This window comes from Aythya fuligula, chromosome 18 (genome assembly GCF_009819795.1).
Source record: "Aythya fuligula isolate bAytFul2 chromosome 18, bAytFul2.pri, whole genome shotgun sequence".
Lineage (NCBI taxonomy): Eukaryota > Metazoa > Chordata > Aves > Anseriformes > Anatidae > Aythya > Aythya fuligula.
This window is the reverse complement of record NC_045576.1, coordinates 11,982,162-12,008,451: the sequence shown is the minus strand read 5'-3', so window position 1 is coordinate 12,008,451 and position 26,290 is coordinate 11,982,162. Positions and strand designations below refer to the sequence as shown.

General features: G+C 40.8%; 1 protein-coding gene across 2 annotated transcripts in view; it reads left to right on the top strand.

Annotated features, from left to right (window-relative positions):
- Positions 1–26,290, top strand: part of RPTOR (regulatory associated protein of MTOR complex 1) — a 135,754-nt gene that overhangs the window by 38,379 nt on the left and 71,085 nt on the right. For both annotated transcript variants that reach the window (XM_032199470.1, XM_032199469.1), the window contains exons 6-9: positions 5,049–5,224; positions 11,930–11,989; positions 22,586–22,686; positions 23,634–23,778. In XM_032199470.1, coding sequence (XP_032055361.1) covers positions 5,049–5,224; positions 11,930–11,989; positions 22,586–22,686; positions 23,634–23,778 — 482 coding nt within the window. The remainder of the gene's footprint in view (positions 1–5,048; positions 5,225–11,929; positions 11,990–22,585; positions 22,687–23,633; positions 23,779–26,290) is intronic.

The following is a 26,290-nucleotide window of genomic DNA, read 5'->3' as shown; positions in this document are numbered from 1 at the left end:
CTGGAAATAGGTAGGCTTAGAAGAAAGAAAGGATAAGGTTCTAGAACAACCTGCGAGCTGGGAGGATGGAAACCAACTGTTTTCAAGGTGTAACCATACGCACCCGAGGACGTGTGTTGTGGTTCTCACACAGTGCAGCCCCTCTGCCGTAGGAAAACTTCTGCCGTAGTAAATGAACTATTCACTAGTCGCAACCAATACACTTTTTTTAGATACTGATAGTAATGTGATTTTCTCAATATCCATTAGATACCTAGAAATTAGATGGTGAAGTTAATTAAGGAGGGAGAAGGCTGTGAAGCATGGAGAATGTGAGGAAGGGATTGCACGCCGTACAGCTGCAGCAGATGGGTAATCGTGTGACACAAACTACCAACCGAGAGATTGAACTTTCACGTTAAGCACACAGATTTTATTTCGTGGTTTTTATAAAATACTTACCATACTTAGAACAGCCTGAATTCATATTTTTTCTGTTATTCCAGTAAGTTGGGTTTTGTTTGTTTTTGGATTTGCATGGTCAAGCAATCTTTAGGTGAGTTTGAGAGGCAGGCAGACAACCCACGTATCGGAGACATTCTAGGAAAACGGTGAGTCTCCATTTTCTGCCAGATTAATGGTTTTATCTTGCAGTGTTACAGTTAACATACACATTGAGCAGTTAGGTCTGGTATGTGATCTTTATTTACCAGGCTCAGATCCAGCCATAGATGTTTTTTTTGTTTGTTTTATGCATCCCTTTTCTGGCAGGCACAGAGCACTGGCCAGGCACCATCAGATCAGATAGTTCCACCAGAAATGTAAAAATTAATTATAACATACTTAGAGGTGTGCTTACAATCCCATTATATTTAGTTTTCATTGTTCATGGAATATAAAGGCTAGTATTCCTTCTTAATGTGAAATCTAAATCTTGTTCATCCTTCAACGAGAGGAAGCACAAAAAGAAATAAGTTGTGAGTGATAGGAAAGCAGTTAACACTTCTCGAAGATACCTGAGAAAAGATAATGTTGTAACACTGCATGGTACGTTGTCTTCTTTAGAGAGCTGCCTCCAAAATAGCACTTGAATAGTAAATAATAATAATAAAAATAAAAAGCCTTTGTTAAAACTAAAATATTGCTGATCTGTGTGAGCAGAGAGCTGCGCAGATAGAAACCAGTCTCTCAGTTCCAGTAGGATGATGGTGACTTTGTGTACCGGAGGCAGGAATCTGTCGTGTCTTATCCTGGTAGGCACATTACAACTATAAATATTTTTTGTCTTAAGCAAGGCTACTTCGCCGGGGGGCAGTGAGGGCGAAGGGCAAAAGATGGAGCTCAGGGCCCTGAGGATACCAAAACCAGTACAGATACAACTGTTTTCTGGTGGGATGGGAATGTGTGTGTATGTAGAGGCAAGTTTGTCACTTGATTATAGCTTCATCACATGTAATTATACTACAGCAGTTAAGCTAACAAAGTCTACCAATCCCTACCATTCATAGTATGTCACAGTGTTTCCAAATTTTAAGTTAAATGCAATTGATACAGGGACTGGCGGTCTCCCAGGACTGTGTTAGACTTGGCTGTGTCACAGAAAGAGCTGCGTTTTGTTTTAATTTCCAGCTGTGTGGGCAGTTAACTTACGGTCTCGGTTGAAATCTAGCTAAACAAAAGTACATATTTTGCAAATAAGAAACATCCATTTGGCCGCATGATGTGGATATGGTGGCATAGTAAGAAGTGGGATATATTAGTTTAAAAGTTAATTTTTCCAGTTGGTCTTGCCCTTTCTGGGGGGCAGTGGGGTGTTGTCCTAAGACTTGTAACAGAGAGCCATTGTTTTCCTGTCCGAAAAGACATTTTTCAGAGCTGGAAACTGACCCCAGCTTTCTGAAACCAGAGTTCCTGCTGTTGCTTTCCTGATCCGTGTCCTGTTTGGCATCACCCAGCACAGCAGCAGTGCAGCCAGCAGGGTTACTGGTGGTGAAAGAGGGAGCAGAGGCTGTCTCACAGGGCCTGACTGTAAGGAAGTGGCAGGGAAATGATATCTACAAGGCTGGCAGAAGCCTCTTTAGAAAACTCTTTGCATGTATCTGCCTTCGAACTCTGCTTGTAACCTGTAACGGAAGAGAAGGCGATGGTTGCTTTTAATCATCTCATTAGCTAGCTCTGATGATTCTGTGAGTGTCTATAAATACAGTGTAATTCTGGAAAATTAAGCAGGCGTCTTAAGTGTGCTGTGCTAACAATGATTAAACAGCAGGCTGGTTATTTCTGATTAATTTTCTGTGTAATTGTGACATTGTGCTTCCTCCGACTCAGGGTTGCTCCTTCCAGAAGAGGTCTGTAGTCTTAAGGCCACATGTGAGATGTACAGAAATGAAAGCTGAAAATGTCTCTCGGATATGTGCTTTGCTGTAAGAAATGCAACTTTTGGTTTTCAACTTCATTGTGTGAATTTTCTGACAGCGTACCCCATAGCCACACACTAGCTTGTTCTGCGTTTAGCTGAGTGGGAACTCGGTGTCACGGTGGGAGCTCCTGTTCTTCCTCCTCTCCAGCAGCACGTCTGACTAAACAGTCCTGATCGGAGCTGAGGAGCCCACAGATTTTATTTTTCTATCTTCAAAATTAATTCTCAGAAAATTAGCTTAACAACAATACTGCAGATTGTTATCTGGCATTAGCATCGTGTCTGGGGGGAGAATTCTTCTAATCCACCATCTGCTGGGAGAGGAACATCTTTTCTGAGTTGCATCAAAATCTTCTGCGGGGGGAGGATGCTCGCAGCAGGAGTTGTGAGAAGCTAGCAGGTCACCTCCTGAAGTAACAACAGCAGCAAGTGTCTGTGCTGGGTCAGAGTTTCTCCCAAGTTTAACATAAGCATGCCTTTTAATTCAAAAACACCTTTTTTTTTTTTTTTCATCAAGTGTTTGCTTCTCAGAGTAACTACATTTACATAAATGTTTTCAGTAACAGTGGTTTAAAATATATGTATTGTTTCCCCTTCTGTTAGTTACCAGCAGTAATACCTGCAAATTCATTAGCTCTTGTTGTGGCAGAGCACCTGCAAATAGCGAAACGGAGTGTTCTTTACCTTGGGCAGCTTTAATTTGTTTTCAGAACAAATGAGCTACTACATTTTACAGGAATGATTGCAGTGTAACTGATAAATGAATATTACCACTACTATGTTGTCTTAAAGGCTGTGGCTTGTCAGTTGCCCTGAAATAACAGCAAGCAACGCAATAAGTACTTTGTGGATAGTAAGGACATTTTTACTCCCAAAGCTTGCACAGGAAAGCATGCATCTCTTTGCTTTGAGATGGCGTTTCTGCTGACAGTTGTGAGTTAGGTCAGGCTGCTGCAAGATCTATCTACATCTAATTGCTTTCTTCTAGACACTGTTGACATATGAAAAAAAAAAAAACTAAAGATAGTAGATAAATACATATTAATTTTGATAACATTTCACATATGGTAGCTTCCCATGGTTTATTTACTGTTCTTGCAGTTGTGAATTAGTATATTTTGTTTTTAACCAATTTGTATTTAACCTTCTTCAGCCATCTACTTATTCCGTGTCTTGCCCTATGAAGAGCTACATTTGTAGGGAACTAAGCAATCTAGAAAATTTGACTTTGGTGGATGTTCTAAGGATGCAAAAATAAAGGTTCCCACTGGGCTTTACCCTCTCTTTCACGCTTACTTTGTAAAAGACTTTTGCTGTATCGTTATCCCTAGAAATCTGAGGGTCTGTAACTGCTAGCTGGTATTGTATGTTCACTTTCTGCTTGTCAGTAGTTCATCTCCTAATGGGCAAATATTTACATTGCACGTGTTGCAGCTCCTTTAGTTTGTCTTGCTGTGTAGAAGCCACGAGTTGAGCCCGTCTTGGAGTATGAGCTACTTCTGCATCAGAACAGGGGCAGTACCAGAGCATGACAAATGTCAAGTCTGCAGGGCTTCACACGACTCAGAAAGCAGAAAATTCATGTAAATGTGCTTCCCACCTGCAGAGCCCATTTATGAGGATGTCCAGAGAGCAAGTCTTTCTTTAAGGAATTAATAGCTATAAGCACGTTGACTGCTTTATATTTATACATCGGTAAAGAGCTAATGCTTTTTCTCACAGTCTCTCATGCCTCTCTTCAAATAAAAGATCTTTTCGTTATTGTAATTATCTTTTTTTAGTTATTAGTGTACAGATTCAGTTTAATGAGAAGTGCAGTAAATATCACTAGTGGAAAAGTAATGACTTGAGCATAGGTTCGTTTCCACCAAAGCTATTGCACCAATCCTTGCTGAAAGCACTGCAGCTCAACGAGGTGCGGGTCTGAGCTAATCTGGGCAGTTTGAGAAAGCCGAAGTGTGTCAGTGCTCCCTCTGGGATTAGAATGGAAAAAAGAATATTTAAAGAATCAGAAAAACTAATAGGTTGGAGAACTTGTGAAATATCACCTGAAACTTCTCCGTAGCTTACTTGGGTGTTTTGCTAGACAAGAGGTTTATGGTTGTGCCAGGCTCTGGGTCTGTAACACAAGCATTCTGTTCCCTATAAACCCCTGTGAGACACCAAAGTAATTTCCTCGAGACAGAATTTTGAAGATGCAACGTATGTATGTGTTCTGAAGACAGAATGTACGAGGATGGTAAAGAATGAGTTTATTAGTCAACTGTATCACCTTACTAGGTTGGCAAAAAACCCGAATTGTTGGTCTTTGAAAGGAATTTACTTCTGTTTGCTTGGATAACACAACATAGAGATCACTGTGACAGCTCTTTGTTTTCTAGATCCTGAATGAAGGGGGCAGCAAAGGTATTGCAGGTGTTAAAATTTCTTTGCCCTTTTCATTTAACAATCCTTGAGTACCACAAATCAAAATTAGGAGGTTGAATTGTTTGTTTTGTTTCAGAAAGGCATGGGAAAGATTATTGACGTTTTTCTCTGAATCCAAAGATACTGGACTTGGATAGCTCTTCACTGCTTATTTTTGAGATGGTACAGAAATTTACTTTCCGGAATGACCAAATTCACCACGTAATTTCTTTGGTCTGTTCAGGTGGCTGCAATTAACCCAAACCATCCACTTGCTCAAATGCCTTTGCCTCCATCCATGAAAAACTGCATTCAGCTGGCAGCATGTGAAGCTAATGAATTGCTACCTATGATCCCTGATCTGCCAGCCGACCTTTTCACATCATGCCTTACTACGCCAATCAAAATCGCTCTGAGATGGTAAGTATCTTCCCCATTATTGAAGGCAAGTGCATAATTTGTGTATTTTGTCTGTTGAAATAATAGATTTTTTTTCTTAAGCCAAGTGCTTTATCTAACCTAAATTTTCTCTGCAGTATTCAATTACAGGATTTGAACTATGCATTTGGGATAGCTTTTTATTAATCAGAACTAGAAAGGTGAAAAAATTATCTTCTACATATTACATTTTAGATTCCAGCTCAATATCTAGGTTTGCTCAGATTAAGGGATTTACTGTTCTGGGAATTAAATATCTGCTTCTTCAGAGAGCCGAAATAGTACACAGTACAATACAACTCTTTGCAAATTGCCCTTCATACAAATCATATTCCAAATATTGCTGTTGCTGTAAATAATGCAGCAGCATTAAATAATGCTGTAGTGAAAGAAATTGAGCGATAAACCAAAGAAAGATGTTACAGAATGACATACCAAGTTAATTGGGCAGAAAGATGCAAAAGCCTGCTGGAGATAGCAGGAGCTTTCAAAGAACAATATTGTTCCCCAACAGCAGGAGGATCACAAAGAGTTGTGGTGCCGGCTGAGGACACGGTGTGAGATATGCAGGATGTCCCCCCAGGTACACGGCTCCGTTGATTCATTCCTATCAGCACATTTCACTTGATCCTCTTAAAGTTATTTGTAGTCCAGAACAAAAAACTCCAGGTCACTCGCTAGACTCGGTTAGAACAGGCAGAAGCATACAGACGTCGCAGACAATGGTAAACAGCTGAGTCACTGCATCTTCAAGAGTTACTTGGCTTTTGGAGATACTCGTAGTAACTTACAATGCTTACGCTTGCTTTGACTCCTGCAAAGTGAGTTAATTTGACCAGTTTCTGGTGTAGATACATAGTGCCTTTGGATAGGTACGTTTTGCTTGTAAAACATAGGCTTAAGTCTTAGATAATAATAAGTCTTTGATAAGTCTTCTGTGACTCATGGCAAAGAGCTTCAGAGACATGAGGAATAGCTTAGAGGGAAGGTTTTAAGAGAGCTAATGAGAAAATGGTTTTCCAACCCAGGCGTCAGGGACGTGGAGTCTGACGTTACGGGAGCCTAGGCTAGAGTTTGTGCCAGGGAATGACAAACCTCTGAATAAGTTAGGCAGCTATGTACTCCTCTCATAGCTTTACAGTCATTTTCGAATTACTTTTTTGCTTGTTCTACTGTAAAAATGAATCATGATGTTGTTTTTCTAAAATAGCTAGTCCAGTTACAATACTAGTCACTCATCAAAACTCACAAGTGAGCACTTCCAGACATGCAAGGGACTGAGCCTGATGAGGCAGAGACACTTAATCTCTTCAAATCCTGAGAGAATGGTTGCTTCCCCTCTGGGACAGGGGAAGGGAAGGAGTAGGCTGCCTTCCAATCCAGCTTGTACCTGACAGCTCTTCACTGCCGAGGTGACTGCCGTGACTGGGAGCCTTGCTTGTACGCCCATCTCTGTGCTGATGTGCTGGTGGTAGGACAGTCCTCAACTCCACTGCATGAAAATGCTCCAGCTGCCTGCTTAAATTCTTCTCTTTAGAAGCTAAGGAAGTCACCATGCAGCAAAATTCCTTTAGGGGAACTTTTAGAAATGCTGTGTTACATATATGTACAGGAAAATACATACATTATATATATATTTCTATATATATATATATATATTATATTTATATATATATATAGAAATATATGTACAGGAAAATACAGTTTTACCGTGGAACTACTTTTGTCATATGGTCACTGTTAGATCACTGCTGTCCAAGCAGTGCAATGTGAAGGAATTACAGGTTTGTTTCTGCTGGTTTTAATCCATGGAGACTTTGAAATCTAAGTGAATGTTCCACCTAGATTGTGCAAGGCTAGCCACAGGTGACAATGAATGCGACTTGGCAAATACAATGACTGTAGCTTTTTTCTTTAAAGAAAAAAACATTATTTGAATGGAGTGCAAAACCAGTAAACAAAAACCAGTGAAGGATCCGGCCAACAGAGGTTTGAGTTCAAGTTCCAGGGAGAATGTTTTCATCGAAACTCCATGGTGATGTGGAGAGAAGAATTAAATGCTATACAGGTTGCCTGAACTGAGGCTTGTAATTATTCTGAATAACTTAGTATTGTGCATGTGAGTTAAATCAGAACCATGAAGAAGCAGTGTTATTGCTTAATTTTTGTTGTTTTAACTATTTCATAAAGTCTTTGTGGGAATCCATAGCATGGGCTGTGATCCTGTTGAGACTTAAGTGGTTTGTAGCAAACTGAAACTTGTTAAAAATGAGAACTCTTGGTACTGAGAGTTCAGTGTCCTCCTTGTCTTGTGATACAGAACTGTTTCAGTTCACACCATCATTAATGTGCAAAGGCTCTGTAAGGGTTGTTTCTGTTGGAAGGAAGTCTCCTCCAAACATTAAACCTGCTTACGCTGCAGTGTTTAATGCACAGTTTACATATATTGAGAGGTGTTTTGGATATTATGGTCTGTTCAGGCATTTTCTGTTGCTTCATCTCCATGGGAATGTGGCTGGATCAGTGCAGGCTCCTGAGCAGAGCTGCTCCTGGCAGAAGGGTGAGATATTTGGAGTTGTCTCATTTGCTTGACAGAAAATGTAAAAATGCTGTTCAGGTTTAAAACTGTTAACCTCAGCTGTTCCTGGTGTTGATGCTGGTGGGTGCCATGCTAACTCCTGCTTAGTGAGACATTTCCTACTACATCTAACCTAATGATTATGTGTATTGCTTATTGCACATAAAAAAAAATTGCTCTTTACTCTGCAGATTACACTCCCTTTATATTCCCTATTGATTGGCATTATTACGGTTGTATTTTTATCCGTGCAAATTCTGTAAAGAAGAGCTTGCTTGCAGAGCATTGTTATTCACTGCTGTTAAACGTAACAGAGGCAAAGCCAGACTCCACCATTCCAGTTGTTTGAGGCAAACTGTGCACTGAAGCAGGCAGAGAAACAAAAATAAAGATGTAAGCCTTTGTCATTAAAATGACAATTTTAATGACAATTAAAATTAAAACTCTTTTAATTCAGTCAGGCCCTTTTATTAAAGTAGATCGAGAACCCTACAGAATTCCTTTTGAAATATAACATTTTTGCAATTCCAGACTGACAGGCTAATGAGGTTTCATGTATGGAATTTATGGGCAAATGAAAGCTGGGTGAATAAATTCCTGTACATCCCATTTTGTGTTCTGTGCTTTGAGAAAACTGATAGACAAAATCACTTATTAAATGGGGTTGCAGATTCATCCACTTCAGCCTTACTTCAGGGAAAGAAAAATTGATGTCAGTGAGAGAAATGCAGGTCAATTGTGTCCTTCTGAAGGGAAAGCACAAAACTCTTAATAAACCTGTCTGACAATTTCAGGAATGTAGTGTATAAGTTCGGGTTAACTTTGTACTGACATTCCAAATGTATGTTGCAACTATATATAAGGTAAGCTTAAAGATAAGACATATGGATCATTAATATTGACCCAACTATCCAGGAAGGAGACCCAGCTGTTGCAGAAACAGGCAGAAATTAATATCCAGTTGGTGCATTGTTTTGAGCAGCAGATTTATGTCTCATGCACTGTCTAAAGTAAAAAGGCAACTCTGTTGGGAGCTGTGATCAGCGGTGTGTCATATGCTTATGATAGCGCCAGTCCCTTATCACATAAACGAGCCGCATGTATATTGTCACAATTTTACGCATCGGGGAGAAGGCTGTGCTCATCTAAATTGTCTGAAGGACCCACTCGTATAAAGGCTACAGGGCTCCTGAAAAGTGCTGGGACACCCCTCACCCTACCCCACCCAAACCAATAAATAAATAAATATTTATATATATTGGGGGCGCAGACTTAGGAATTTTAGATATGCAGCTGTGTATATTGGAACCCAAATATAACAAGTTTGTAAGTGCCTGGAGAATAGCTCTTGATAGCTCTTGACTCGTGACAGCTGATTTTATGTTGGGTCAGGTAAATATTCTTTTTCCAATGCCTTTATTTTGCATTTCTGCTATAACATTTTGGGGGTTAACTGGACTAATCTGTCTCAGAGTTAAAGAAACTAAATTGAGTTTCAAAATATTCCTGTTTTCTGCACAGAATCTGGTTGAATATTGTTATGCGTATTTCTGCTTTTCTTCTTTATTGCTTGGCATTTATTGGTATGTTTACTCGCAGCTCTAGCATATCTTGCCTGATGGTTGTGCTGAGGACACCAACCATTCACTGGAGACATCACGTTTAGAGCCTTGGAGTGTTGAAAGGGGGGTTGCAGATACAGGATGAGGAACATTCTGTTTACAAGTACATTTTCTTGGCAATTGCTGGTAGCTAGAGAGGAAATGCAGATAGTCTGTTACTGGTTAAATGGGATTTTAATGAACTAATCTTTTTCAAAATGTTCATAGCGATGGTGGAGATTTTTAAAAGAAATCCTCTAACGGTCAAGTATAGACACAAGCAGTAAGCACTTGCTGCTTCGCTCTCATTCAGGTAAATACCAGAGATCTGTGGTGAGGGCAGAAAGGGTGTTTTTCGCTAAGTCTAATGCGATTTGGTTTTATTTCCTTAACTTTGAGGATCCAAGGGCTTGACCGAAATAGCTGAGATCTAAGCTTATTTACATCTTGCCTACAGTGCAACTCCCTAGGGAAGTGCTAAGTGACAGCTGTACAACACATTTACTATGTGAAAATGGGTGTTTATACTTGACCCTCAAAGGTGTGCACATCTTGCTGTTGCCACTGTGCCAAGCATTTCCTACAATTTCTGCGTTTCTTAAGCGTCCTGAATGTCCGTATGTAGGGGAGGGGGGAAGCTTTCTGCTGCTTAATCCAACCAGCTGTAATCAAAAGCTTTGTGGTTAGGAGAAATCCTTGCAAAAAGGAGGCAAACGTATTTGTTTGCCCTGTGGCCAATGCACTCTGCTGCCACACGAGATCCTGCTCATCAGCTGTGGGTCTCCTGCTGCCTGGCCCGGAGGAGGCTGGCAGTGCTGCACAGGGCTAGCAAGCTCATCCTTCTTTGACACCGTCTTGCAACAGCTTGCAGCTCTGTCCTATTAATCTGTGAGCTTGTAAAATATCGCTGAGTGAGGTTAGGTCAAATCATAACTCAGATGAGAGGCTTCCAAAGTAAATACAAAATACTGTGTGACATGTTGATAGGTGGAACCATTCTTTCTTTATAGAAAACAAATGTTTCACAGCCCAAAGTTGTGCTGGCTCTGTTTTAATCCTTTCAGATATGTCATAATGTAGAGGCATTGAGCAGAAAAGTTAGAAAGTGTTTTGGCATCCACAGTCTACAGGGAGACTCCAATCTGATTCCGATAACCTAATTCTGCTGTGCTGAAATCTGCTTGCAGTTTTTGTTCGGGAGCAGTGTTTCCCTGTGTGGTTCTGTAATGCAATGTCGCAAGATTTTTATGTTTTAAAAGATTTGATAGAGGCTTCACTCTAGCATTCATAGATAGTTTTATGATTTCTTTTTTTAATGAGGGATAGCATGTGCATCAGTAAAGCAGTCTAGAGACCACTTAGGTTTTCAGAGCTCATCCCTGTTCTTGGCAATAATGGATATCCTGCAGGCAATGGATACCACGAGGAAAACTGGAGGGTCCTCAAGGTTTCAAGAACGAGCTATGCACAGCTTGATCTTTAAAGAAGTAATCGCTGTAAATTGTAACTTTTCCAAGGGAGGAGCCTTTTGGATGCGGATGTGGTGGTGAAAGGAGGGACACTTGCTGCAATACTTCCAGCTCCTGCTGGATGTGGAGAGGTTTACCAGGACATCAAACCCCCCAGTACCGCCCAGCCTGCAGAGCCTTGTGTTCCAGCACAGGCTGAAGCGTGGGGGTTAAACATCGACTTGTTAGGCTGGTGGGTCAGGTCACATCTTCCTTAAACAGCAGATAATAGATTTCTGAAATGCTGGGGAAGTGGGCTGGGAACGAAGTCACTTCCCAAATGAATTAGCTGCTTTTTCTTCCCAGAACAATTGCTTTCTGATTCTGCTCTCTGGGCCACAAAACACATCCCCAGGAGCTTTGGAGGAGGGAGGCAAGCAGTGGGAAGCCCTGCTGGTGGTTGTGCTGCCTTCCCACATGTGCCTGGCTTTAGCTGCTGATGGGATTTCTCGAGCAGCAAACACTCATGCTAACGGGCTTTGTGTCTTCCAGAGCCGGCGTTTCTGAAGTAGCAGTATTTGCAATGCTGAGGAAGTGGAGTCAGCATTTTTTTTTAATTAAATAACTGAGGTGCTTGAACTTGACACATCCCTCTCGGTGTCTGCCTCTCTCTCTTGCCCTGCGTGCTGTGCCAGGGAAGCCCGGCCCGCGCTGATCATTATTCCAGGAGCGTGCTCCTGCCTCCTTGGCACTCCCCAGAGACCGTGCTGGGTGGCTGTGAACCCTTTTCCCTCCGCTGTGCCTCGGAGAACTTGTCACCGTGACAGTTCCAACACCCCAGGTTTGACACCTGATGATGGAAATCGTCACATAATCATGAGTGTGACAAAAATTGAGGGCCTTGTTCGACTCCTATTATGCTGTGGCAAAGTTTTCTACCCAAACACTATTTTAAAAGCAGAAGCATTGTAATAAAGAAACCTTCTTCCACATTCTTTCCGCTGAACCTTGTCATTAAATATTCAATTTGTATGTTTTATTTTTATTCTCTCCTCCACAGGTTTTGTATGCAGAAGAGTGTCAGACTGGTGCCAGGAGTCACACTGGATTTGATAGAGAAGTAAGCCAAATTTTATGATTTTTTTTTCCTGTTGCTCAATCTCCTGGTTATTTCTAGCATTTCTCCTGTTTGTCTGAGAGGAAATTTCTTCAGGAAGCTTTCTGCAGAGTCCATCCGTGCCAAATTTATCTTTTCTTGTCCTACCACATGTATTTGGGGCCTAGGCCCCAGGGTGGGCACGGCACAGGGGTCGCAGCTCTCCTGCACTGGGCCCAATCTGACCTGGGGAATGGGAGCTGTGGGCACGGGTCACAGCCCAGGGGTCCCGTGCTGAGCAGCCACACATGGCTGGTCCTGGCGTGCTCTGACAGCAGAGATGCACTCACGAGCTGTACGCCCCACATCAGCAAACCCAACACGAGCAGAACAACGCTTACCACTTCTCATTTCATCGCAGTGCTGTCCTATTATGCTTTGTCTGATCGTGTTGTGTTTCAGACTTAGCACCACTGAAATGTGCTATAATCCTTTTACTCAAACAGTATTTGAGCATAATTACTGGTTCTCAGGCAGCTGAGGCAAACCAATTAGGTAGAAAACTGTTCTTAAATCTACTGCAGTTTATACCAACAAGCTAGCCTCTGAAATAATAACTGGCCACTGTAGTCCCTGCTGGGTTTTAAGATTTTTATTTTTTTAATGGGAAGCATGTTCTTAAAGTCAGGGCAGTAGATGCAGGCATTCTAACTCCTTGCAGATTATTTTTGAATATCCTATTCTTGGAACTTTGATACGCACACACAAACTGGCAGTGATTAATGCAAGATCGTTCAATTTCTGAGGAATTTTGACTCTAGAAATATCATTGTCAGGATTAATTAGAACAGGCCATATGTCTACACTTCTGACACATGGATGCCCACAGTCCAGTTATCTTTTGTCTGAGATGAAAACTGTAGAACTGAAGGACACCCTGAAAGGGGTTAGGAGAGCAGGAACCTGGATAATAAGTGTGTATTCAAAACAGAAATACATTATCATACTTTCTTGTTTTTTCTAATAAGCTTCTGTATGGTGTAGCAAAGTACAGCCATCATTCATTGGTCGTGCTGCCAATAGCAAATGATCTGTTACAGCAGATAATGAGGGTAAGGTTGCATTAGCTAAAATTTCTTGTTCAGGTTTTGCTTTAGTAAATCATTCCCTTGAGTAACTTTCATGCTTTACATTCAGAGGAGGTTAAAGATGCTTCTCAATGCCATTAGTTCTTCCACAACATGTATTTTAGAGAAGGCTTATCAGTATTATCTAGGTCTTTAATCATGCTGATTTTATGTGTGAAAATGTGATCATCTTACCTCAGTTGGGGAAACTAAGTACTGATTCTTGTAAAACTGCATTTCAGGGCACTAATCTTACCAAAATAGAAATCTTTTTCAACTTTCAGGGGTAGACACAAGACTTGTAACACTGACAAGCAGATGCATAGGTATAGGTGGTATTTATTTCTTGAGTTCAGTTGTTGGTTGCCTTAATGCAGTACCTGGTTATTCAGGCCACGTATCCAGAGGCTGCTGAACTGGGATCTAGATGAAGTTGTTTCCAGGTCTGGACCAGCACGCTCACAACGACAGATTGTTTTAGAAACCATTTTAGGGAGCTTATTTGAAGAAATAGAAAAGACCTCACCTCATTTTATGTAATAAAAAGGACAATGCACAAAAGTCAGGAATTTCTGTAAACAACTAAAAGAATTAATTTGTTTCTTTGGAGCTGTTGAGCATTCTCTGTATGTCTTGTATATCGGGGCTGTGCTGAGTTTTCAGGTTCTTTCTGATTGTCACTGTTAGCTCAGCAAGGCTTGCCCTCGGTTGCTGCGTGCTTCCAAAGTGTTCAGTGCAGCCTTTGAACTTGTGCAGTCTGCATGGGGCATAAGAGTTTCTACTGCTTGGTACTTTCCTCCAAGTTACATTATGCAACTGGCAGAATGAAAAAATGAGAGGTGTTTACATAATCTCTAGAGCATAAATGAATCTGGAAATACAGGCGTCCTGTAATGCTCCGCAAGCTGGGTGACATGTTGATGTATTTCTATGCATCTGTTTTGTTTTCTGATTGTTCTGAGAAAAATAAAGCTGGCATTGCCCACCGCAGCTATCAGAGAAAGTTAGAGCAGTTTCCAGCTGTGTGTCAGTCTAGGAAGGGATCCACTGCTGGATTTTCTCTGAAAGCCATGAGTGAAAATGTGGTGGCTTTTGTCTGACTGTCTGTCAAGGAGATGAGAAGCAGGAAGGAAATCCAAGGGCTTGCTTTGCCTGCGTACTCGTTATTTAATGGGAGAAAGGTGTGTGGTTCCCTGACCATTGTTTAAACGAACAAAGTGAAGGGGCCGTTGTTTTGGCCAGCTCTGGCTGTGGGACACCACGGGTAAGCAGAAGTTCATCCTGAAGCAGTGGGCTCCTTATCAGTGCAGGCTGAGGTCGCCTCAGGTCACTGAATAAATGTGTTCTAGAACAATGGCTATATTATGTTGATTATAATTAATGCATTGCTACAAGAGTGTGTCTAATCAAAGAACATATGGCAAGGGTCAGGGAAAGTCTGAGCCAGGTAGCTGAGGAATCAGCTTCTCAGAACATTTGATGTGCTGTTGAGGGTGGAAAAACTCTTTAAATAATAGGCTACTGAAAATAAATATTATTCAGGATTCTTGATTCTTGTTGATTATACACAGCACGCATGGATTCTGTAGGATCACAGCATGGTCTAGGTTGGAATAGACCTTCAAAATCACCAAGTCTAAAGCTTTAAAAGCTGTCTTCGTGAAAAGACTACTGGAAATAAGTTTCTGTAGGGTATCAGATATTTAAACCTCCTCATCATAATCTGCTGTGTATTACCAGTTGTAGAAAGCATGTGTTATTTTATTGTAGTCCCAAGATAGGCCTAAAATACCTCCTGGGTTGCCTATGTTTATATTGTAATTTATAGTTTAGTTGTCTTTGAAACTGGGGAAAGAGCTTATATTCTAATTAGGCTGCAGACTTTGAGATGAAATTAGTCTGCACCTTCTTTGAGCGGCCCAAATTTCTAATTATCTAGGCTAAAGCAGCATCCTGATGAATAAATATGTGGTGTATCCTGATGTGCATTTATATTGCAGTTCTGCTGAGATGAAGCCAAAACAATCCCTAATTTAGAAATAAAGGTCTTTGCTGGAGCCAGGCAGTAAAATGTAAAGGAAAAAAAAAAAAAAGAAGGAAAATCTCATGTTGGTGGAGTGCTAAGAATTTAGGAAGCTGTGGCTGCCACTTCAAGAGACCGTCTCCTGTGGCAGCACTGATGTCAGGCATTCCTGCGGGCTGGGTTGGTCTTTTCTGCTCCATGGCAAGTTGTCTTGTCAGCTGTGTCAGCGTAACTTACTGCGGGGCTCCTCAAAGGAACTGGTGCTCTGTTCTGCCTTTAATTTTTTTTTTGGGAAATGTCCTAGGGAGTGGTGTGACTTGGTGTAGGGTGGGGATGTGAAGCTGGGTACCAAGCATCAGGGTGTACGAGGACACGTTACTCTATATTGCTGCATCAGGCTCTCTCCCACGAAATCACATTCTCAACAGAGTGAGAACAGCATCGTATATTGCTTTCCTGGGATTTTTTCCCCAGGCCCATTTGGTACTTGGCAAAGGGAGGGAAATGTTGTCCCTTGCTGTCAGGGTTTTGTTACAAAGGACCTGTTGTGAATGTCAGCTCTGAGTCATGCAGGCAGGAGCGGCACAGGAGAAACTTGCCTTGCTGCAGCACATGCTGTTACCTGCTCTGCAAGCAGGGAGCCCATCTTGGGGCTGTCACTCACCACCAGAAAATCCATTTATAAAAATCACTAGAAATAATAAACTCGAGACTAAAATTAATTTAGGTATTACGGACTGCCACGAACTAAACATTACTGATGTTTTAGCATCTATCGATTATTGATGGGTGATCATTGGGTAGGAGCCAATTTAAAGAGGTAGGAAAAGCAAAATCCCAAAATATCAACAGCCAAAATAATGTAATTGGAGAAAATGCAGAAATTTTGCTGTAGTGTAACAAATATCTTCTGTGCATGCCCTCAGAACTTAACTAATCAGTTGCCTTTCAGAATGGTAAATTGAGGGCAGGTGATGGAGTGCAGCTGGTTACTATCATATTTTTCCAGGTGATCCCAGTTGATGTGCAATTTGAAATTAGAATTATTTAATTAACCATGCGATAGTCCAACTTCTGAAATACTGCTACCTGTTTTTTAATATAGATTTAATAATTCAAAGTTGATTTTTTTTTATGTGATTCGATTGATTATTACTTGATTTATACTTTGAAATCTAATTCTTAGCTTGCCTTTGGATCGAATTTAGGCAGCTTTCAGCCGCTTTTTTCTTCTGGAAAATTCAGTGCAAGGCATTAGAGTGCATATTGCAGAATGTAAGTGTTTGGGTAAGTACTGTTTAGTCATGGTGTAACAGGGATAGTGTGCCACGCTACCTGTCTGTAATACGTGGCTCATTAGTACATGAGTTCAGGGAAAACTTTGCTTTTGAAGATGTTATTCCAAAAAGTTCCTGTTCTTTAATAAATCTGGTTTTATTGAAATGGAGTATTTAATTTTATCACCATTGTTACAGGCTATCAGTCTCTAGTGTAGGCAAAGTCTATTGTGTATACAAACTGAAGATCACACTCAACAGCATGGTTTTCATGGCAACACCTCTTTCATATCTTTATACGGAAAGATGACGGGATTGAAAAGTAGCATACAAAGCCTTGCAGCCCTCTCGAACGAATGATTTCAGAAGCTCAAATGTTTTGTCTTTCTCAAGTAGTTTGCCAAGGTTTCAGGCGCCCAATCCCAGCACGCCTGTGCCATTTGTGTTATTTGTGACAAGAACGTGTCTCTGAGCACAGTGGCTGTGTTGAGCGTTTCTAAGCAGTTCATGCCAGTTCAAGAGATTGCCAAAGCACGTACGCTGCGCGTGTTATTGTTTTACAGTTCTCTATGATACATTCTCTCCTTTTTTTCCTGAAAGAATAAAAAGTGAAATCTACTTACAATTTTTTTCCCCAAACTAAAATTATTGTGAATGTCTGCAGGTACAAATCAATGCAGATGCATTTTGTTTCCTGAAGTCCAAGTATCATATTGCATATCTCAACGTTATATGTATTACATTACAAAAGTGGAGGTAATGATGGAACCCATCCACAGGGAAAATCTGGCATCCTTTGAAGTAAATGCTTCCCCTGTAATTAAAGTGATTCATGGGATTTTGCTAAATTTCTGACAAGGACATTGATGTTACACCTAGCACAAGGTCTTTAGTGACCCTGACATTTTGTAGTCTTCACTTTTCACAATAGACTGCAGTGATTTAGGTCTTTGTAAAGGCGTCTGTCAGGAAGTTGATGGAAGTAGCAATTGAGAGTCCAGAGATGTTAAATTGAAGCCAGCAGCTGAGACAGCCTGCCCTTTTTTCCTTTTCTAACTCTCCCTCAAAAATAGATTTTACAAATGAAACCTGCTTTGTCCTTACTGTCAAAGGCTCTCTGGTGATTGTCAAACCATAATGTGAAAGGCACCAGGAGAAGTGGTACCGAGACATAACGGGGAAATACGTTGTGGACCTTTGCAACTTGTGGACCTTTGCAACTTCCTGGCTGTGTAGACGCATGTCCAAATAGAAATTAAAAGAAGCTTTAGTTTAGAATCATAGGACAAGTTTGAAAGAGTTCATTGTGCAAGGGATATATACTTAGTCCCCCAGACATAATTCATCTGGAAAATGGCATTTTTATAGTGGAACTCAAAACAGCATTAGTAAAGCAACCTCTGCTCTTTAGGAGAGGTATAGCTGATGATTAAATAATAATAATAATAATTTCAAATAGTTCCTTATAACTATGGTACAGAAACAGATTGCTGTATTTCTTTCTTGTGATCTTCTAGTATATGTGGTGGGTTTTTTTAATGTCATGCTGTGGTGGAGCTCTCCTAACATGTGGGAAACCTCTGAGTTTCAGTGCAGGGAGACAGAATTCATCTGATGTGTTCAGCTGATGGTCAGCTGATTCATTGCCCTACCATTAGAGTATTTTTGCAGTCTGAGAGTTAAGAATCATTCTTCCGTGATCTGTGGAAGTTTAAACTTGTAATGCTCAAAGATGATCAAGATCTACTGTAATTGAATAGTACTGTGTTAAAATCCCCTCCTTCAATCATTCAATTTTTCATTTGAGTAGTACAAGCTGTCCTCTAGTTTCTGGGATGAGAGTTTGAGTAGTCCAATCTCGGAGCGGAAAACACATTGTATTTATTTTCATCTGCCGATTTATAGTGCTGACTGTTCCAACTTTAATTGATTCCTGTGTGCAGCACAGAGAACAGCACTGCTGCCAATTTCCTTCTAATGGCTGCTTTCTAGTTCCAGTCCAAAATCTGAAAGCTCTGATAGGGTTTTGTGCCGTTATTGAAATGTATTGCCTTTCATTCTTGTGTTATTCCTCACTCTCTCTACCCTCACCATTAACACCTAATGCATAGGTTTTTAAAGCACTGAACAGCATTAATCTTCACACTACTGGAGCTGGGTACCAAATCAGTATCTTCCTGAATATATATGAGAGCAGAGAGAAAATGAACTCACCTGATGCCACGTAAGATATACGAATGACATCCTGTTAATTTCTGCTTCTTGACTGCAGTCCCTAGTAGCTAGCTGTATTTTCTACAGATCTTGCAGCCAGTCTTAGAAAGCACTGTTGCATAGTGCAAAAATACCAAATGTACTTTAAAATCCCAAATAAAACCTATGCTATACTAATAGGTAGTCATTTTAATCCTTTCAGTGCAAAAATATGAAGCGTGCCTTGTTCCATAAGAAAGCAGATTATTCTAGTCACAAGGACTTTCTAAGACTGGGCTGCTAGAAGCAACTTTGGCTTTCAGCCTGTCATTTCTGCTTAGTGTGATCAGTAAGATAAGTATCAATGCACAATTTGCATTTAATAAAGATAATCTAATATGAACTGTAAGCAGAACTCTCCATCTGGTGTAAAGATTTGAACTCCACCATGAAAATGCTGTTTCTATTTCCACTGAAAACTGGCTTGAAAGTGGCCATCAAGAGGTTTAAGCTCAGCATTTGGCTTGCTAGGGAATCTCATCAAGGAATGCTTTGGTTTCTGGTTAATAAAATTCCAACTTAGGAAATGCTGTTATTTTGCTGCAGAGGGTGTTCTGCAATGCAAATATTTGTGTGAAAACCTCATAAGAGCAGTTGTGTGGCCTTGTGTTCCCTCTGCTTGCTCTGGGGGAATCAGTTAACAAACACTGTTTCAGAGATGTGTATTTTTCCTCTGATATCAGGACAGACAGGATTTTTCTTATAATATGTTAATGTCTAGCAGTTTCAGAGCTGTCTTTATGCAAGGGAATATGCTTCATCTGAACCTGCATGGGAAATAATGCTGCCATACGTAGCAGAACAACTTACCACAGACAAAGCACTTGCTCTTCATATAGATTGTCTTGATATTTTTAATACATAAAAACTTCTTGTGAGAAGCACAAAAGCATTAGAAAACACATCTGAGACAGGTGCTCGGGATGGAGCCAGAAGCTGCGAGATGCTGAAGTTCGCAGCCACTTCTCTTCCTTTGAGTAACCTTGTACGTGTGGATTTTGAGTCACGGTAGACTTTTTTGTCTGGTCTCTTAGACCACAGAAGGAGCATTGGTCCTGTAGTTCCTTTGGGTTTCTTGTTACGGATGAGCAAATACAGCGGGAGTTCAGCTCCTGGAAGAAATAAATTTGGGTGACTTTTTTCAGTCTACAGAAGCAAGCACCTCACGAGTGCCAAACCAGACTGGTGTCTTTCTCTCCTTTGGACATGCCTAGGCAGTGCCGTACCACGTCGTCAGTTCATACTGACAAGTGAGCAGCTAATTTTGGCTACTGCAGAAAGCTTTCAGATTCAAATCTGTCTCTCCATGGACTGCAGGCTGAACCTCTTCAGTTTCTATCGTGTGTCGTTGGGATGCTGCAGAAGAGGTCTGTGCTGTTCTGCCTGCGCTGAACGTGCTCCTGTCAGTCTGCTGTCTCTGGTGTATTGACGCTTGGAGTAATAAATGTTAATCCCAGTGGGAACAGTCACGTTATCTGCTCTGCCCTTCTGCGTGTCTCAGGCTACAGAATTTACCTGGCTACCCCTCAGCAGGGCCGAAATAGCTGATGCTCCTCTGAATTATGTATAGCTTAAACCTCTGAAACACGAAGGCTCAGTTGCTTCCCTTTCTTTTACCAGTTAAATGCTCTTCTTTCTTCATCTCCTAGTGTAAAGTATTTGTTAGCAGCAGGATTTTTCCCTCTCGTGGGTGTTCATCCACAGTGTTCAAGTTGTTCCTTGGTGTAGGAATGACCTTAAATTTCTCAGTGTGACATCAATTTAATGTCGTGGTTTTTTTTATCTTTTCCTGCACCTGATATGTTTTGTATGTCCCATTTTAAACGAATGCCAAAGCATGACTACTAGGCACAGCATTCTCGTATCAGTCTCAGCAATACCAGGCAGCATCACCTCTCCTCCGCTGCTCTGTCTTGTCCATCACAACACGCTGCTCGGCGTCTACTGACGCCAGAGATTTTGGAAGAGAGGTTAACATTTGAACTAGGTTTTCTTAAAATCTTCTTTTATATGCAAGTCATCTTATAGCCAAAATATATACGTACGTATTCACATATAATACACATGCTTGAAAGAATTGTTTTGGTACATTTCTGAAGAGCGAAGGGCCATTAGCTGCTACAGTCACAGTGAAGGTCTTCGCTGTGACACACCAAAATGTTATTTCAGCCCAGTACTACTTCTGTACATTATAGTCAGCCCCTGGCTTTAAGGGAGTGTACTTAAAAGTAATTATTTATTAGATGTTCATGCAATGTGCAGCTCTTTTATCCCTGTAGAATCAGCAGCTGGTCCTCTGCTTTTGCTTTGAGAACGAGGATATCTGCATGAATATTTCAGCTTTCGCAGGATTTGAGGTTTTTACATAAAATCTTAAAAAAAAAAATAAAAAATATGAAAGAACAACAACAAAAAAAAACACCACCTTGAACATTTTCAGTGAATGTCCGATGTGTTTGCAGGGACAAGAGTAGATCGCTGCTTGGAAAGCCGCCAGCCCGAGTATTGATTAGTGCCACTTTTTTTCTACTTTAAAAATATTTAATACAATTAGCCATTGGATTCCTCAGCATTTTTAGTACCTTGCTACACCACAAATAGACTCCAGATCTGTACTGCTGACAAGAATTGGGTATTTTTAGTGTTGACACTGCACTCCCTGTTTGCAGCCTGTGTCGGCAGGCCCGCTGACCAGCAGGAGGAAGGCCGCGCGATGCCGAGCTGCCAGAGCCGCTCGCAGCAGCACTGACGGTGCCTGCTGATTGCTTCCCCTGCACGCTGTGCAAACAGGCCTCTGGCTCTTAGGAGAAGGAATTCAGCCTCCTCAGGAGGAAAAGAAAAATAGAGCACAGTAGAAAGAAACGTTATTTTCTTATATTTTTTTAGACATGCAGGTACTGGCATGGCACAAGTGATTAAATTATAGTGACTGTACACAGCATATTAATATCACACTGTGATATTTAGACTAGCACTACGCTGAAACCTGGACTAAATAAATAGTTTTCTCTAAACAAGGACCAAGCCTTGCATATAGCCAGCATGAGGGCAGAATGTGCTGCCTTGGTTTCTGCTGTGGCTTTGCTATGGGAAGGCTCCAGAGTGCAGCATTCAGGCAGCATTTTGCTTTCTTCGTTAGGAGGTGCTTGTCAATGGCATCTTTTTCACTCAAAGTTCAGCGATGCCTGTTTACAGAGCTCACAAAGAACGTGCCTTTTGCTGGCACCTTTCTGTGAAGCGGTGTGTTAACCTTAAATTCAGTTAAGGAACTGGCATTCAGTTGACTGATTTCTGTGAATGCCAAGGTGTTCATCAGAAAGGTCTTAGCTGCAGATAATGTCTCCCATTTGAACTGAAAAGCTGCTGATTATGCTTAATAACTCCATGCTTAACAACCTTTTAATTGAGATACTATGTATGCATCTGTGTACAGCGCTGATGGCCAAGCAATGAATCCCTAGCTAAATTCACAATGTCAGGTTTTTGAGGAGCATACTGGGTGGCAGACTGTGGCTTTGTAAGAAACAGCAAGCGTGCCCCCCAGCTCTAGTAATTAATCTTACAAGCCACTTTGTACGTAATATGTTTTGAAAAAGGACAGTTTGTCTAGCAACATTAATTCTTGCTTTAACTATTTTGGTTATGATACCACTATTGCCTACTTGATTACAGTAAATAGGTGCTCTGTGAAAGAAGTAGATAAAGATTTCATTTGTTGCAGCATCTCCCTTCAGAAAACCTCTCAAGTGATAAAAGGGTGGGGGGGAAACCTTTTAGCACTAGGAGAATTAAGGTTCTGGAATATGGTCTTCCAAGTGCCTTGACTGAAGCTTAGAGGTGTGTGTATGTGTATTTAAACAAACAGTGAAAAGTATGTATATTTAAACAAAAAAAAAAAGAGGAAAGCTGCTTATCCCTCCCTTCTTCTCCTGCCCCATAGGATTCCTGGAAGACTGAATGACAGGAGAACTCCCCTGGGAGAGCTGAACTGGATCTTCACAGCCATCACAGACACCATTGCGTGGAACGTCTTGCCTAGAGGTAGGACTCAGGCAGGTGAATCAAGTTTTCATCAGCACTGAGCATTACTTATTCAAAGTAGGATGAAGAATTAGATAAATGAGACACTGAAATAAGGAGAAAATTAAAGCCTGATATTGAAAGAGCAGATCAGACGTGATCTTAAGGCTAGTTGAATTCTTTATGTTCGTTCTTCTCAACCGGAAGAACTTTGGTAACACGATGAATAAAAACAAGCAAGACTTTTTCCAGTGCTAACATTCCTTTACCTTGAATAATTTTCTTACTGTATTTGGAAAGAGCAATCTATTTTCTTCCAGCTTTTGTTAGTATCATGCATAACGTTGTTTTTTCCTCTTTGCTGGTAAGACAGTCTGTCTTTAGCATGAGTAACTTCATCCCGTTTTTCTCCACCTGTTCTGCTCTGAATTCATTCTTCTGGAGCACGAGTGGCCGAATTTGTATACAGTTTTCCAACTTTCACTAATGCTCATTACTGCATAAACACTTCTTTGCCCCTCTGGAAGATAGTGTTTGTTATCTTTTAGTATTCATTTTGGCTTTTCATAAGCACACCAAACTGCCAGTTAACAGGTGTTTAATTCGTCATTAAATAGTATGCACAAGTCCTTTTCTCCCTTATGAATTTCCAAAACCTTAGGGAAAATGAGTGTAAGTGAAACACTGAAAGAGAAATTTTGTCCAGAAAAGGCAAATCCAACCTGAGCTAGGAAGTGCTTAATTCTTTTAATGAAAAGTGAAGAGTAACTGTGATGTTCTAAGGGAACTCAGAGTGCAGATGTACTTTTAATAGCTGTGATATCGCATCACTAAAAAACAGTTGTAGATTTCTTGTTACTGGAATAAAATACTGATACATTTTTATCATTGAAATGATTTTTACTTAATACCTAGAGCACTTGAGTTATAAAGATATGTATATAGTAATTCATGCAATCTCTTGACAGATCTTTTCCAGAAGCTCTTCCGGCAAGACCTGCTTGTGGCCAGTTTATTTCGTAACTTTCTCTTGGCAGAAAGAATTATGAGATCTTACAACTGTACCCCGGTCAGCAGCCCTCGTCTACCTCCAACGTACATGCACGCAATGTGGTAAGTCGCACAGCCCGGCTACAAAGGCTGAGTGCTGATGCCTTAAGGAGATTTCAGGAGCTGTACTCAGGAAAGATTGTTACTACTTAAATCTACACAGTGCTTTACTGATTAAGTCACTGGATCAGAAATGAAAGAGCATGTGGCAGTGTTAATACCCACCTCCAAATGTATGTCTTTGTGCATACATAATTGTAATATAATTCTGTAATACGGAAGCTTCAGTTCAGCTATGTAATCTTTTATCCAAATAGAAAGGAAGTGGCGCATCTGCTACCTTTATTTTCACAAAGCAAAGCTAGTCACCTGGAATTGCAAAGGGTGGGAAGAGCTGGGGTCCAAGGGAAACATTCTTGCTTTCCATTGTAGAAGAATTTTTTTTACTGCGGAGTTCATCTACTCTCACTGTTGCTTTTAAGATGATTAACAGAAATGGATTGCAATGGTGCAGTTATGGAAAACCTCTTAAATGTGGTTTTGGCTATCAAACAAATTAATTAAAAGCTTACTTTGATGCTCGAAGAGTACAAAATTTGGCTAGCTACAGACTGGTAGAGTCAAGCTAATGTAGTTCTTGTAGGAGAAAATGATAGCTGTGTAACTTGCTAAAAGGCTAATAAAATGACAGGTCTAGGTGAGTGGGCTTAATGTGCCTGCGGTTTCAAAATCCTTTTGATAAGTTTCCTCCATAAAAATGTGGGAGAAAATAAATGTAGAGGAGATATGAAGTGATGACAATCAATGCAAAACTGATAGCAACATCACCAATTTAAATTATATTGAATGTTTTCTCTAAGAAATGTAGGCAAGGTAACAGAGAGCCCCAGTAGCATTTGCAGGTGCAAGCAATCAACAAGGAGGCATTTGCTGGTAACACAAAGTTGTTTTAATAATTGAAAAACATGGAGATGGTAGGATAGACTTTGGATATGTTTTTTTTTGCAAATTGGATAGCCTTGCTGAATGCATTGTGTGTTTGTACATGGCAATGCTCTTAAGTGCTTTGAATTATCAACTTCTGAGGAAAATCATTTCAGTCACTTATAAATATGGGGAGTTGTTTTATCATTGTGCAGCATGAGGCACTGGGAAATCTGTGAGTGAAAGGAGTAGAAGAAAACCTGAGAGTTCCTGTGGTGTCTTTCAGATGACCTTACAACTCTACTGGGCAGAGCTTGAGCCATGGAACCGTGCATTCACAGTTGCAGTAGAACGAGACATGTTTTTGCTGAAATTTTGAAATGAATACAGTAAATTTCCTAGGTTATTTTTAGCTTGCTTATTGCCAGTGTATTAAAAACCTATGTTTCTGGTTCCTAATGAGCATATAGGTCCTGCTTATTGCCAGCATACTAAAAGCCTGTATTTGTTGTTTCCTATGGAGTATAACTTGATGTGGTGTTGCTGTCTGGGTGCTGAAACACAGGAATAGAGCTCAGAAGACCTGGATCCCATTCTGTGTCTCTCACAGACCTGCTTGGTACCATGATAGATTCTAGAAAGGCGTTCTTCTCCTCTCGTAGTTCTTCCTTGTGAGAAATGGAGCTGAAAATACCTTTGAAAAGCCCTTCAGACCATACCACAGGATAATGGCATTGTTGCTGATTTTTAGGATTTCTGGGAAGAAGAAATTCCTCAGGAAAGGTCCCATGTGCAAGGCTTTCCTCCTTGTGAATACCAAACACTAGCAAAGGAAAAAGCAAGTGCGCAGAGAATCCCCTGACACATTTTTTTTCTATGTCCTAAAAAAAAGGTTCCATTTGAATCAAATCCAGGAAAGGAGAAAATTCCACTTTTTCAGATGTGGCTCAGTTCATTATTATGAACGTTCAGAGAAGACAGATTTAGAAAGTAATTTAGGCCTCAGTTAAATACTTTCTAAAAATAATCCTCTGCTCTTTACCCATCACCTTTCATTCAGTACTTTTCTATCGCATTCCAGATCTGAAACCTCCAAACCCATTTTGTTATTTAGATAAACTAGATAATGTGGCTGGGAGGAGGGGAGACTTGGCCAGATGGGTATTGAAAAGAACCGAAACTTTGGAGCGATTTGATCATCGCCTTGCAAGTTGCTGCTTTGTTAAGTGGTGGAGGCTGCGTGGATGATGCAGCAACTTTCTGCTGGTTGTTGTTTTATGGAGAGCTTCGCACAGGGATTTTGTCATGTTCCATCTCATCCCCCCACATGTCAGACTGAATATTTTGGGGAGTGAGGTGAGTCCTGGCCGCTGTTGTCAGCAGGTTTGATCTGCACGAGGCAGGCAAGAGCCTCCAGGGTTCTCTCCCTCAGCGTTACAGATGCATAACGAATGCAGGTAGCGTCTCTGCAAAGTACCAGGCAGTGCTCCTCAGGGACCTGGCTCCAAACTTTAAGGGGCTTCCCCACCCCTCATGGCATTCCTCCTCTCTTCTGTGCTTCCTGGGTGTTGTTTGTGTTAGTGCCTCGTATCCCCACTGCTCCCCTGTAACCCTGATCTTGTGTGCACAGGGTGCATGCTCCTGACTTGGT